This window comes from Engraulis encrasicolus, chromosome 22 (genome assembly GCF_034702125.1).
Source record: "Engraulis encrasicolus isolate BLACKSEA-1 chromosome 22, IST_EnEncr_1.0, whole genome shotgun sequence".
Taxonomy (NCBI): Eukaryota; Metazoa; Chordata; class Actinopteri; order Clupeiformes; family Engraulidae; genus Engraulis; species Engraulis encrasicolus.
Genome location: NC_085878.1, coordinates 45,543,391 through 45,556,246, shown reverse-complemented (window position 1 = coordinate 45,556,246; position 12,856 = coordinate 45,543,391). Strand labels below are relative to the sequence as shown.

Here is a 12,856-nt window from a genome sequence, read left to right as displayed (position 1 = left end):
TTCAATAGCTTAGTCATATTCAGAAATTGGAGCCTGGTTGATGTGTTGGTTGATATTTCATCTTACAGAATGGATTGCTGCAAAATCTTTGTTGAGTGCTATTAAGCAAGAAGGTAAATTCTGCCTGCCTGGCTGCCTGCCTTTCTTTCTTTCTTTCTTTGCATACTTCAATTATTATAAGACGGCACTGATTTGATTTTTTTTTTGTACAACTGTGAGTTCTCATTGCTTGGCTCAACAATGTTTAACAATAACCTCATCTTTTTTATTTTAAGAGATTCATTTAAATGTAAAGTGTATGTCAATGTTTAATTTTCAATATGTGGTAAGGATAAATATACATTAGAGTTATAAACATAAATGATACCTCCCTTGAATATTGAATACATTCTCTCCAACTTTATGACACTCTTATGCGCGCATCTTTCCCACTCACACTTTTAGAGATTCTGCCTGCTGATGCAGTGAGTATTGACTCAGACAAGGCCAATGGCTTCCTATCCAACGCGCGGCCCAAGAGGAACGTGGACCCCCGCTGGTACCGCCACTCCCCAGACTTCCAGGCCTACTACCGTTACTACACTAGCATCGGGCACACCGAAGGGGTGAGACATGGACTGGCACTCGGGGCTTGGGGCACACAAATGGCTGGAGTAGAGCAGACTGGGATGATGTAGCCTATTATGAAAGAAATTCAGATAAATGTTTAAAAAATATATATATACATGTATCTATTCTCATTCATACAGATGGTCTTGGTCAAAACAGTTTAGTTGTAACCAACTGACATCAATATTATCCTGGCAATATATATTTTTTAGCTGCAGTGCCACTTATTTAAAGCCTAAAAATTTAAATAATTTTGGTGCTAAATGAACCACACAACACTTCATGTATTCCATTCAATATACATATATGTCCCCCATTGACTCCAAATGTATGCATACCCGTTTTGTTAGACATAGACATGGCCTGAACCTAGGGAGGGCTGGCCTGAACCTGGGGGGGGGGGGATGCTTTAGTCTTCCTTTAAGTTGTTGGAACACATTTATCAAGCTTTTACTGCTAAACCATAGCATCTAACAATTTGTGTAGTGAGCTGTTATTACAGTTTTTCTCAATTGGTTTTGTACATTTCTTTGTTCAATTGCGACTTCCTGGTGTTACCTGTGCACATAATAAAATCAGTTTCTCATAGTTTTCGGCATATAGCAAATGTTTTCGTCCACCATGCCATGTTTGTGTACAATTCTCAGTGATTTCGTACATTATCAATTGCTTTTGTCATATCACTCAAAAACCTTTGTCACTGAATGCATGAAACCATCTCATCTCACCCCCCAAAACATTTAGGCCCTAGGTCATAGTATAAGTCCTGACACGCAAAATTCTTTACCAAGCTGTCATAATGTGCTAAGCACTGTATAATTTTTGTCTATAAATGTGATCTGAATTGGTAAATTGCTATCAGATAAATAGCAGTAGCAGTAGAAGGGAAAGAGAAAACAGGCATGCAATTCAAAAATAGGCACTGTACTGCATTACATTACTCTATGCCTCATGTGGCCTTTATAATTACGCTCCACGCAAAATTACAATATTTCCCTAGAATTTCACAAGACAGTAAGTGCACTTCATACAGTATCAGCGTATTGTTTCAAATTCATTTTTCTTTACAGTTCTATAGTTTTTTCACATGGGCCTGCAAGACAAGTAAAAAGGGATAGTAGAGCGCGCACTTTGACACCTCAACCAGAATTGGCCATCTTTTCTATTTTCCAATGAGAAACCTGTCAATAAATAGGTCATACTCTAAATGTATATCTAGTACAATCTTATCTGATCAATGTAATATAAAGTTGAATATACAGCATTTCCCATCCAATCTAAACAACATTTCGCTTCAGAAAAGATCTTCAAGAGTGTACTACTCAATTGACAACATGACAAATCAATTTGACTAGCTTGTCCATACACTATGACACAATGACTAACCATTCTGCTGGCACTGACACGTTCATTGACACAAAAACTTTGTTTTCAAAGACAAACTAAGGATTTTGAGCACGAGACGTGGTTTTGCAGGTCATCCACAGTGTTTTGCCATTTGTTAAAGCTGTTTTGAGAATTAATATTATGTTTTGCAAATTGCGAGAGAGATTGGAGAAATGTACAAAACCAATTGAGAAATACTGTAAGTAATACAGTTTTTTGTCTTGTCATTAATTATTGTCACATATTTGTCATCCACTCATCCATCCCCTCTTTCTCTTTCCTCTTGGGTTTCTTTCCTCCCCCTCTACCCCTCATGTCTTCCCTGTTCTCCCCCCGTTCCACCGTCAGCTCTATGAGATTGACAAGCTGAGGATGCTCTATCAGCAAATGCGTCACCTGGAGCACGTCTACGGCCCCAACGCCTCCTACTACCAGAACAAGCTGGGCATGCCCACTCTCAAGTGCGACCCGGCCAAGGACAAGAAATGCCCCCAGCCCCCACCTCCTCCCCCTCCCCCCGCTCCTCAGAAGGGCCCTGCCCCACCTCCTCCCATATCCACCGATGCCGACGTCATCTACCTGTGCAACGCCAAGGACCCGCTGTGCAAGCCCCACATCGTCTACCTGCCCACGGGAGCCGTGCCCGTGCTGTGTGACCCCCGCTACTACCCGTCCTGCAAGCTCCACAAGGTGCCCCCTCCCACCCTGCCGCCCCCTCCTCCTCCTCCTCCCATCGTGGTGAAGAAATCGGGCCCCATGCCGCCACCCGTGCCCATCTACTACAAGGGCATGGAGTACGACTGTGACCCCTACTGGGACCCTGACTGCCTCATCGACCACCCGCCTCGCCCCATGAAGGGCCTGGCCCTGCCCCCTCCTCCACCGCCCGCACCGGTAGAGGAGAAGGAGCCAGAGCCAGAGCCAGAGGTGGAGGAACCGCCCCCACCCCCGCCCCCAGTCCCCGTTGGCAAGAAGCACCCCTACCCATACCCTTACCCTTACTACTATCCCTACCAGCACGAGCTCTACAATCCATACCTCCACGCCTACCCCAGCCCAGCAGACAGCCCGGCTGCAGAGGAGTAGACACCCTGTCATCTGATGATCCCTAAGGATTGTGGAGGATTGTAGATCTGAGAAATCACCTCAAATAGTGAGGGAATCACAAGGGAACAGTGCTAGGGCAAAGATCAAGAAATAAATCTGTGTGTGAAAGTGTTTTTCAAAAGTTGTTGACACCGTCTACTAGCAAATGTTAAATGTTTCACGTTGTCCCACATCGGACACCAAGCCAGTGATCTTGGAACCCTGCAGTAGGCCTACTAACAGCAATAAAGAACTTAAGAAACAGTATAAAAATGGATACCGAGTGTGAAGCACAAGTTAACCCAGGGTGAAAGTATTGTATGACTTGTTCTGACACGTAATGGCCATTTCTGGATCAAATAATGTGTATGTGCCATTAGGGAAAACAACTCTCCTTGTAATGTACACCATGCATTGTAAATGTGTGTTTTGTCTAATACATCACTGATTGTATGAAAGGTATGTTGACTGAGAAAACAGAAATAAAACAAATCAACCTGTTTTTGTCTGTCTTTGTGTTTTGTCAATGAAATATGATTCATTCATTACTTCCATCTTGATGTTTTCAGTTGAACATCTGCCAGAAGACTTTTCCTGCCCCCCTGGAAGTACACTGTTGCCACTGTAATGGTTATGACAGGAAGTTCTAAAGCCTAGGTGGAGGTTCAGGAGCAGTAAAGGTAGTCTACCAGCTTAATAAGCCACCGCCACGGGGGAATAAGAATCGAGACGCTTATTAAAAGTTGAGGAGCTGGGAGGGGCCTTGGGTCAACTTCTGCAACCCTTGCATTTTAATGCCCAGCAAAAGATGCTAATAAGGCTTCCCAGCGTCTATTTTCCCCTACAGTGTGCTCGTAACTCGCTGCCCCCTGCCATGCCCCAAACACAAGGCGCATTACCTCGTAACAGGCCTTAAAGGACTTCAAAGGGAGCCTTAAGTACAAACACATTCGCACCTATGGGGCCTGTAGAACACTGGCATGGCAGCAGGTGAGTTTTATGGGTATTTTGATGTCATGTTTGTCAGCTCTGTGCTTGTGTCAATCCTATTCCAACAAGTTGGGTGATTGCTGTTCACATTCAAGTTTCTAAGGCTTTTTTGTGATAGGCCTACAATCTGCAGTCCTGCCAGTGTAATCAGAGGGCATCTGACAACTTCATAAGGAGTTCAGGGCAACTACCACATGCAGTTGTATTGCTCACTCTTATCTTTAACTTGTCAGTACCCTAAAATGCATCATTTTATGTTAAGCAGTTTGTTTAAAAAATACTCCAAATATCATTCCAAAAGTGATACAACATCGACAGGAACCTTATAACATGGCTCTAACTTTTAGGATGGTATTTAGAGTATTTAAGCAGTTTCAAACAATATGTAAACCAATCCATGCCCCAATTAGCTGGCCAGGATCGCGGAAACGGCTGAGGGAAAAGCTGTCTTCGGAGATAATGAGAAGTGAAGTGGAAAAGTGAACAATGCAACTACATGTTGAAATTGGCTGGAATTGTCCTTTAATTCTTGACTAACATGATCAGCGATGATGAGAATCTTACCAGTTTAATGTGCATGAAATATTAACATTTTAATACAGACCTCTTTATACCTACTCATAAAACCACCCAAATGTCTCATATTTTAAAGAAACAATACCATTTATTAATTGCTGATAACTTCAGCTTTCACAATAAAACAAAATAACATTTTAAAGACTATGCAGAATAATTAGAAGTGGGGGATAGGGTACAATGGCAGTTCAACTGTACAAGATACCATAGTATGCGCACAGACACACACACACGTGGGCAAAAGGCTGTTTACAGTTGACCTTTCAAAAGTGCCATGACACATCCACTCTTTCACTGTGGTTGGCAGTTGAGTTGCCAAAATGTTGTCTGTAAAACATGCAAAATCTTCCATCATCAAACAAGCTGCTTTCAGACTTATCTCCAAGGGGAAGAAAATAATCCAGACTTTTGTGGAGGAGGTCCAATCAATTTCAAGTGAACAACCAAGGAGGGAGTTAATGAGAGAGCAAAAACATTTCATAGATTTGAGTGGATACCCAACCGACATAGATTTATGAATTTTACGGCGTCTGGTCAGATAAGCAAGTTCATGGAAACTATTTGTGTAGTTTTGACAATTGCCTTGCCTTTCATAAACACACCACTGCGGAGAATTCTGAACATTAGGCCATGTATGAAAGCAGCTCAAGAGTCAAATGCATCCCATCTTTGGGGTTTGTAATAGCTTTCTTTCGTTCCTCCTCAAAAGAACAAGCCTCTCATTCTTCGGCCGATGCCCTGGCGGTCGTAGAGGACGTTGAATTTGTTGATGAACTGATTCATGCTGTTGCAGCTCTTTGTGATGGTGCCCAGGTAGGCCATGAGACCCACGTCGTTACATTGCTGAAACACAGCAGTGCACAGAAATGTTGTCAAACAGTACTACAGGAACACACAATTTCATACACGCAATTTCATATTCCCTGCGCTCACGATGAGATTTGATTAATGCCCATCTTTTGCAGACAGAATGTACGCATCACGTACACATGTTTTTCATTTTACGCCAGTTTTATAAAATGAGGGCCAATATGTTTATCTTTGTGATTTAAGCTTAATTTGCACGTTTCAAATTACTTTGTAATTTATATTGCGTTTCGAGTTGTGACAAAGTTCTTGAAAAAAAGACACCCAAGTTCAGTTGAAAGCTGGGTTAATGTCAAGTCTATACACCGTGAAACTCACATCGTAGAAGTCGGTCTTGAACTTGATGGTGCTGAGCACAGGTAGCCTGTGGCACAAGGCGTTGGCCTCTCGCAAAATTTCACCATTGTAGGGAACCTCACCTGTGCGTGCGCACACACACACGCACACACACACACACACACACACACACACACGCACACACACGCACACACACACACACACACACACACGTTTACAAAGGTCAAACTCCTTCACAGTCTGTGGAAAATTAGCACACTGGTGTGGCACATGTGGACCAAAATGAGTACCAAGTGGATTTTGGTAATGAACAGACCTCTCTTCACTTTTTAGCCCTCGGGCAGTAAGTGTAAATGAAACAGCTAATAAATGTTCCAAAAATAGGGCTATACGTAAGCCTAAATCCGAGTGGACCAACTCAAGAGAAAGTCACTCCAATTTTCACTCTCACCACTCTGACTCGTATCGTGCAAGACTCCTGTACAAGGTGCATGATATATCAAATGGACCAGGGGAAAGAGATATCAAATGGAGGAGAAGAGGAGCAATATAAAAGTGAGCAATAACATGAACAATAAATAGTAAGTAAAACACAATAATGGTAACGAGTAGGATATGCAGTATATTACACTGTTAAAACGGGTGCAAAAAGCAGAGGCAATTGCATAGAAGTTTATAGCAGCACCAGTAGATATGACCAGGCATGCACAGGAGTGCCGACAGCGGGGACAAAGGGGACAGTTGTCCCGGGCCCAGGGAGAGAGGGGCCCCAAAATTGGGCCCTTATTACATTGTATGCATTGGGCTGGGGGGTTTGAGCTATAGGGGTCTTTCAGACAACTTTGTCCTGGGCCTGGCCAGAGCACTCAGCGGCCCTGGGCATGCATGTGTGCTTACCAGCCTCCACTGCTCTGACGTAGTCCAGGATCACCCTCACCCGGCTGTGGAGCATCTTAATGGCACTGTGCTGGGCTACAAGGTGCTCTGCTACTGTAAAAAACACAAGGTTCACACATGATGGCCTGTTTTTTCTTTTTTTTAAGGACAAAGGGTGCACAGAATTGCAATGCCATAAAGCACTAGTAACAATACATATTTTTACTACATATTGCTTTAATAATCATAACCATGGCATCTTTGTGCAGCATATGTGTTTTAACTAAGTAGTGGAGCTAGTTGTTGGGTAGCCTACCTGTAGAGTTCTCCCCTGTGCCGGTAGCTGTCATGCGGGCCACATGGTCCACTCCTATCCTCTCAGCCTCCTCTGTGGCCAGAGTGTAGGTCAGCTGCGCAAACAGCATGGTGGCCTGGGAGGGACACACAGCAATCAGAAGTGGGACATTAGGGACAGAGGGGATTTAGCTTTAATGCTACAGGAAAGGTATTCAGAACAGTAGCTATGGTCTACTATAGCAGCTCAAGAGCACTGTGGTTAAAATCTGTTCAGACATACAGAAGAACTAATTCAAGTGGAATATTTGAAGAAAAATCACTTTTCTTGACAACACATGTCTGTGACCTTCATGTGAAAGGACTATTGTAGATTATGTTACTTCAGTCTGTAACAAGATGTTTCCCCCTCATTTTGGTAAAGTCAGCCTTTATCTACCTCACACAACAATTAAGTAGAGATTGATGGTGTATTGGTGTTTCTGTTATCTAATCTGTGACATTCCATGGCTGACTACTTGCTTCAAATCTACATCCACGACCTCATCAATACCATTGCCTCTAACATTCATCAGCTTCAACTTACCTCTCCACTGATAATGTCGATAACTGACTCATACACACTGACAGGAAGCTGTATGCAGGGAAAGAAAGGAGAGGGAAATTATAGGTGCACTTGTCTTGTGCATGTCCCCACAGTCCAAATGATCTCATATTGTAATGCTAATCCTGGAGGAAATGCGGACATATTTGAAAAACATTAATTTTATAAACCATTATCGCGGTAGGTCCAATTGCCCTGAATTCCACTTACATCGCTGTGCTTTGTCATGGGGTTGAGTTTGAGGAAAAGGGGACTCTCAATGATCTCACACACCTGTGTGTAGAACACAAAAAATGAAATTAAACGAAACAAAACAAAAAAAGACCTCAGAATTCTAAAATGATCATGTTTACTCCTCACTACGCAGATACGTTTGTGAAGCATCTTTAATCTAGCATATTGTACAAGTGTTGGTGCATCAGACATGAAACACTATCGATTGCTCTCTCACCTGCTTGTGAATGTGGATATCAGACTGGTCAGGGGGGCCGCCTGTTGTGTACCACCCCAGGAACTCCATGTCTTTAAAAACCTGTTTAACTAAACACACACACACACACACACACACACACACACACACACACACACACACACACACACACACACACGCGACATGACAAAGGGACATGAACATGAACACATAACATGGTTTCTTTCATTATTTCAAACCTGAACAATGATGATCAAACACACACACACACACACACACACACACACACACACACACACACACACACACACACACACACACACACACACACACACCTACTGTACGCCTCGGGTGTACACATAGACAGCCATCGCCAGCTAGTACTTACATTGCTCCTCTTTTGTGTAGTAGTATTCTTTGTCGATGTGCACTTGGTCGTCCACTGTGTGGGACAACAGCTCAAAGGAGTTCATCACCTCAATATTTCTACCCTCCTGTTTCCCAATTAGGGCACCGATCACTGAAAAGGAAAGAGCAAAAATGGTTATAGGCTACTGTATATTTATACACATGCACAATTCAATTATTCTATAATTCCATAGTTAACTGCTACCCTTTTGCCTGAACTTATCAAAAGATTTCAACACAAGATTACTCAGCCTGATGGTCGGAGCATGATGTGATGGGGCACAGGCCAGTGCCTAGTGCTTCCTGCCTGACCTACCCTGCATGGGACGTCCCTCCTGGGCCCGGATGCGTATCCAGTGGTCTGAGATGTTGAGGATGACCAGCGGGTGCAGGGCCACAGACACACTCCCAGTGACCCCCGAGGCCATGACGCTGGGCCCTGCTGTGGCATAACAACACATCATTTTCATGAAGAACAATTGAGCTATTAACATAGTTGTCCTTTTTAGCGAGTTTTCTCAGTTTACTTCCTACATAGAAGCTGTCCAGCACGTAGACACGTCATTAGCATGTCTGAATCTCTGAATTTTAGTGTTTTTGTGGATGTAGCTAGCTCGTTTATGCCATCGGACGTAAGAATAGTGATGTAAGATGTGTGCAGAGGAGCTTCTTGATGTAGACTATGTCATGGGTGCACAAACACATGTGAGCTGTTGTGCAGGAGCATTTTACGTGACGATGTTACTTTAGTAGTAAAAAGAAGTGGAGCTACTAGAAAAGGTAAACAACTTTGAATCGAAGTAGCCGAGTGTTTGTGCGGATGGGAATAACCATGCAAGTACAACAATTAGTATTTCTGACTGAAACATCCACGAGACACGTCTCAATTACATTCGTGTGGCTTGAATAACAGCTTTCAGACAACCAATATTGGTAGTTTATGATTTAAATGATAACAAAATTACCTGCTTCATCCACTTCCATTCCACCACCATTGCTAGTCGCCATCTTGTCTGTCGACGCAAATGCGCAGGCGCGCGTGAGTTTCGGAAAGAACACTCGTTGGTGAAGTGCTGCCACCTGCTGTGTGGAGCAGGAACTTTGATGAAGAACCTTGGGGGGGGGGCACGGGAACAAAGCAAAGTAATTCTCTAATCCTATTTAAAACATCTCTGCGTGGAGATAGAGTTTCAGACATAACTAGCATCACTTTAAGAAAAAATATGTACATATATATTCTATTTTCTGACAGTATATTTAAAGATAACTACACGAAGAAAATTGGTCCGTCTGTATATTATGGCCGTGTAATTGTTGTGCAGTCAACAGTAGTTCCCACGCCATATTGTTTACAAAATGGCTGACATCAAAACTTGCACATTGGACTACTTCCCTGAAAATATTCTAATTGATATTTTATCCTATTTAAATATCAAAGAGCTCGTGCGCGCTGGCAGGTAATCCACGAGTAACATAACTGTTGACCACAATGTGTTCTCTCCAAAGGTTCCTTTTGTCCATGTTTCACGATAAAATGATGCCTGTCCGTGCATGCCAGCTCGGGCTTGTTAACGATTTTTCTTTCCATTATGTGTCAAACGCTTTTTCGACATTCTACCTTCTGCTTAAATTTCATGTTTATGGCCATTATGCCTTGCATATTGCACTTGACTTGTGTCACTCTTCCTTTGTTGTTAATTTTCATGTTGCTGTTCCACTTCCTGCTTCATCTAAAGTGGTAGGTTTGAAAACGTGAAACCCTAAAGAGTTGTATGCTTTCCTCTAATATATCCAGGGTATGTAAGAGATGGAGACGTTTAGTGAAAGACCAAAGACTGTGGCGTAATGTTGATCTCACCACCTGGAAAGGGGTATGCTGATTTTTGTCCCTGAGTTGAAATGTCTTAATAGATGATCCTTTGTGACATTTCAGAGATATATTCTGATGCACTATTGCAAATGTGAGTAAAACCTAGACTAAATCTGCCCCACTTTAACCACCTTCCTACTGTTTCCAAGATCACCTTGCACTTGCTGTGGGTTCTACTTCGCCAATACCTGGGCTGTGGCCTGCGCTGCTTGCGTCTACGAGGCCTGCTGCTGTCTGCGAGGGCAGGGAAGTTGCTGTCCGAGTCCTGGCTGCAGTCCCTTGCCAATAAATGCCCTCGACTGCGCAGACTGTCCATGTTCCATGCGGACCTCAGGGGCTTGCGGAGCTGTTCCCTACTGCCCCGGACTTTACAGGTGCTGGAGCTGCACGGATGTGAGCTGCCCCCTGGCTTCTTCTCCCAGTCTGCCCCAGATGATGGCCAAGAGGGGGAGGCAGCCCCGGCTGCCAGCCTCCAGGTTGCTGAGGGAGCTGACAGCAAGTCAGGCAAAGGGCAGGCCTCTGTTGGGCCAAGCATCACCATTGAGACTCTCGTCCTGGACAATGTCCCGTCTTTTACTGACCAGCATCTTCAGAGCCTGAGCTCGTGGGAGAAACTGACTCGACTAGAGCTGCGCGACGTCATCCGCGTCACGGCGGCAGGCGTGCGAAACTGCGCCCCCAAAGAGTTGGTCCTCAAGCACCCCACAGGCGGCCTATCTCGCCTACGACGCCTGGAGATGGGCAACTTTGGCCGACCGGGCTACCAGTTGCAGATGGCGTCCCTGGGTCTGGGGGTGGGCTGGCCGGGCCTGGAGGAGGTCAGTCTGGGGGGGCGAGAGGTGGGGCCTGGTCTGCTCTGCCTGAGGCGCCTGCGTGACCTGCACTGGCTGCAGCTGCGCAGCTGCCGCCTCAGTGAGATGCAGGTCCTCCGCAGCTGCCGCATCCTCCGCGGCCTGAGGCGGCTGGAGTTCTGTGAGGTGGACTTCCAGGTTCATCAGCGGCAGCCAGAGGAGGACGGTGGTGAGGGTGGTGGTAATGGAGGGGGTGGCGAGTGGGCAGGGGAGGGGGTGGAGGGAGACGCGGAGGTCAGAGCCGCGCCAGAGCAGCAGGAGCAGGCTGCTGAAGGTCAGGTTGGGGAGAGGGGGCAGGAAGGGGAGGGACAAGAGCCTGACAAGGAACCAGAAGGCCAGTATGATGAGACGGACCCAGTGCCTGCCATACGACGAGCCCTGGCCAAGCTTCTCCCTCAATGCACGCTTGTGTTCACAGGTTGCAAGGTGACAATACGATATGACTAGCCAAGACTTTTTGTTTTTCTTGGGGAAGGACTCTTTAGTGTGATTACCGTACATGAATCTCATTTACATCATTTGTCATCTCATTTTGTCAAGACTAAAGGGCCACACATCTCTGTATGAAGGACAGGGTTTTGAGCACCTGATGCTATACTAGCAAATAAAGTTTTTTTCTGAAACATGAACTGACATTTCACTCGGTCATCATTGACAATGTGTCGACAACTGCTTCCTGTGTTTGTTTTATTTTCACAGTTCTACTTTTGGCCTCATTTTATGCATTCTCTCTTGTTTTACTGTATTACTGTACGGTGTTTATTATGGTACAAGTCCATAATATATCTAAACACTGGTGAGAACAAAGACAGTGCTTGATTATTTTTTGCAAATTTGATCACAGGAATTGTGAGGAGTAAAATAGATGGCTGTGCCCAATCGTGTAAAATCTAAGGATGAATTTAATGATTGTGTTTGAGACCTGCCCTCTTTCTTTAGTTTTAGAGTTTCAAATATTATTTCTGTTTGGTTATATTTTCAACTCACACAGGTCACATGGTAGGCTACCTGTGGTTCCTGCACTACTGAAGCGATACAGAACTCATGTTTAATAATTTGTTCCCCAGTTCCCCATGGTCTCCATTTACAGTTGTGCTCAGCTGAGCCTTTACTTTTCACAGCGCTGCTCAAAACGCCCTCAAAGGTTGAAAGAGAATTTAAAAAATATTGTACATCTTTAGCAATACCTCACAGCTTTTCATACACTGCCCAGACAAAAAAATGCAACCCAAAAATCAGGTCTGATGAATACAGTATCTTGTTGGAATGGCTTTGATAAGTGTCTCCCTGCAATGGCACAACATTTTTTTCCATTCCGTGTTTTTTAATCAAAATATTGTTCTGATGATGGTGGTGGAGTCTCAATGCTGCCCAAAGTCTTCTCTGGCACATCTGAAAGATTCTCAATGGGGATATGGTATTTGTGACAGCCTATCCATGAGTGAAAACGATGGCTCATACTCCTTGAAACACACTGGTGCAGCAAGTGTCTTCTCAATTCTTAAACAACCATTGAAAAGGATGCATCCTGTGATCATAATGTCTGTTTGAGAATGGTGAACTGTACTTAACTTTGAATGTTTAATCAGCGGAAAATGTTGCCTTGTCCCTTTGGCCTGTGAAGACCAAAATTGTGATGGAAACATGTTGACATTTTTTATTATGAGTAGACACATCTAATAAAGGCTTTTTAAAATATTCCCTTCTTCCTG

At 44.1% G+C, this 12,856-nt stretch overlaps 3 protein-coding genes across 5 annotated transcripts; 2 read left to right on the top strand and 1 right to left on the bottom strand.

Annotated features, from left to right (window-relative positions):
• The first annotated feature begins 40 nt into the window (after positions 1 to 40).
• On the top strand, positions 41 to 3,081 carry LOC134438673 (uncharacterized). The gene is made up of 3 exons (XM_063188287.1): positions 41 to 95; positions 445 to 605; positions 2,344 to 3,081. The coding sequence occupies exons 1-3, from the start codon at positions 41 to 43 to the stop codon at positions 3,079 to 3,081; spliced, it is 954 nt and encodes a 317-aa protein (XP_063044357.1).
• A 1,629-nt stretch (positions 3,082 to 4,710) lies between these two features.
• On the bottom strand, positions 4,711 to 9,478 carry LOC134439087 (COP9 signalosome complex subunit 6). 3 transcript variants are annotated; one of them, XM_063188930.1, is made up of 10 exons: positions 9,389 to 9,478; positions 8,740 to 8,865; positions 8,404 to 8,535; positions 8,037 to 8,125; positions 7,796 to 7,858; positions 7,568 to 7,615; positions 7,004 to 7,118; positions 6,709 to 6,801; positions 5,833 to 5,933; positions 4,711 to 5,490 (listed from the first exon to the last, which is right to left on the bottom strand). In XM_063188930.1, the coding sequence occupies exons 1-10, from the start codon at positions 9,429 to 9,431 to the stop codon at positions 5,350 to 5,352; spliced, it is 951 nt and encodes a 316-aa protein (XP_063045000.1). In that variant the 5' UTR covers positions 9,432 to 9,478; the 3' UTR covers positions 4,711 to 5,349. The 3 variants fall into 3 exon arrangements, with proteins under 3 accessions (XP_063045000.1, XP_063045001.1, XP_063045002.1); XM_063188931.1 differs by having other exon boundaries at positions 6,709 to 6,798; XM_063188932.1 differs by having other exon boundaries at positions 8,740 to 8,862; positions 9,389 to 9,457.
• A 272-nt stretch (positions 9,479 to 9,750) lies between these two features.
• LOC134439115 (F-box/LRR-repeat protein 12-like) lies at positions 9,751 to 12,270 on the top strand. Its single transcript, XM_063188963.1, has 3 exons — positions 9,751 to 9,880; positions 10,219 to 10,294; positions 10,443 to 12,270. Exons 1-3 carry the CDS (start codon positions 9,780 to 9,782, stop codon positions 11,589 to 11,591), a joined length of 1,326 nt encoding a protein of 441 aa, XP_063045033.1. The 5' UTR covers positions 9,751 to 9,779; the 3' UTR covers positions 11,592 to 12,270.
• Positions 12,271 to 12,856: the final 586 nt, after the last annotated feature.

Coding starts and splice junctions, on each gene's coding strand:
- LOC134439115 (XM_063188963.1), top strand. CDS start 9,780: ATGGCTGACATCAAAACTTGCACATTGGACTACTTCCCTGAAAATATT. Junction 9,881..10,218: donor GAGCTCGTGCGCGCTGGCAG/GTAATCCACGAG, acceptor TAATATATCCAG/GGTATGTAAGAGATGGAGAC. Junction 10,295..10,442: donor ATCTCACCACCTGGAAAGGG/GTATGCTGATTT, acceptor ACTGTTTCCAAG/ATCACCTTGCACTTGCTGTG.
- LOC134438673 (XM_063188287.1), top strand. CDS start 41: ATGTGTTGGTTGATATTTCATCTTACAGAATGGATTGCTGCAAAATCT. Junction 96..444: donor TGCTGCAAAATCTTTGTTGA/GTGCTATTAAGC, acceptor TCACACTTTTAG/AGATTCTGCCTGCTGATGCA. Junction 606..2,343: donor GCATCGGGCACACCGAAGGG/GTGAGACATGGA, acceptor TTCCACCGTCAG/CTCTATGAGATTGACAAGCT.
- LOC134439087 (XM_063188930.1), bottom strand. CDS start 9,431: ATGGCGACTAGCAATGGTGGTGGAATGGAAGTGGATGAAGCAG. Junction 8,866..9,388: donor AATGGAAGTGGATGAAGCAG/GTAATTTTGTTA, acceptor GTTATGCCACAG/CAGGGCCCAGCGTCATGGCC. Junction 7,616..7,795: donor CCATGACAAAGCACAGCGAT/GTAAGTGGAATT, acceptor CCCTGCATACAG/CTTCCTGTCAGTGTGTATGA.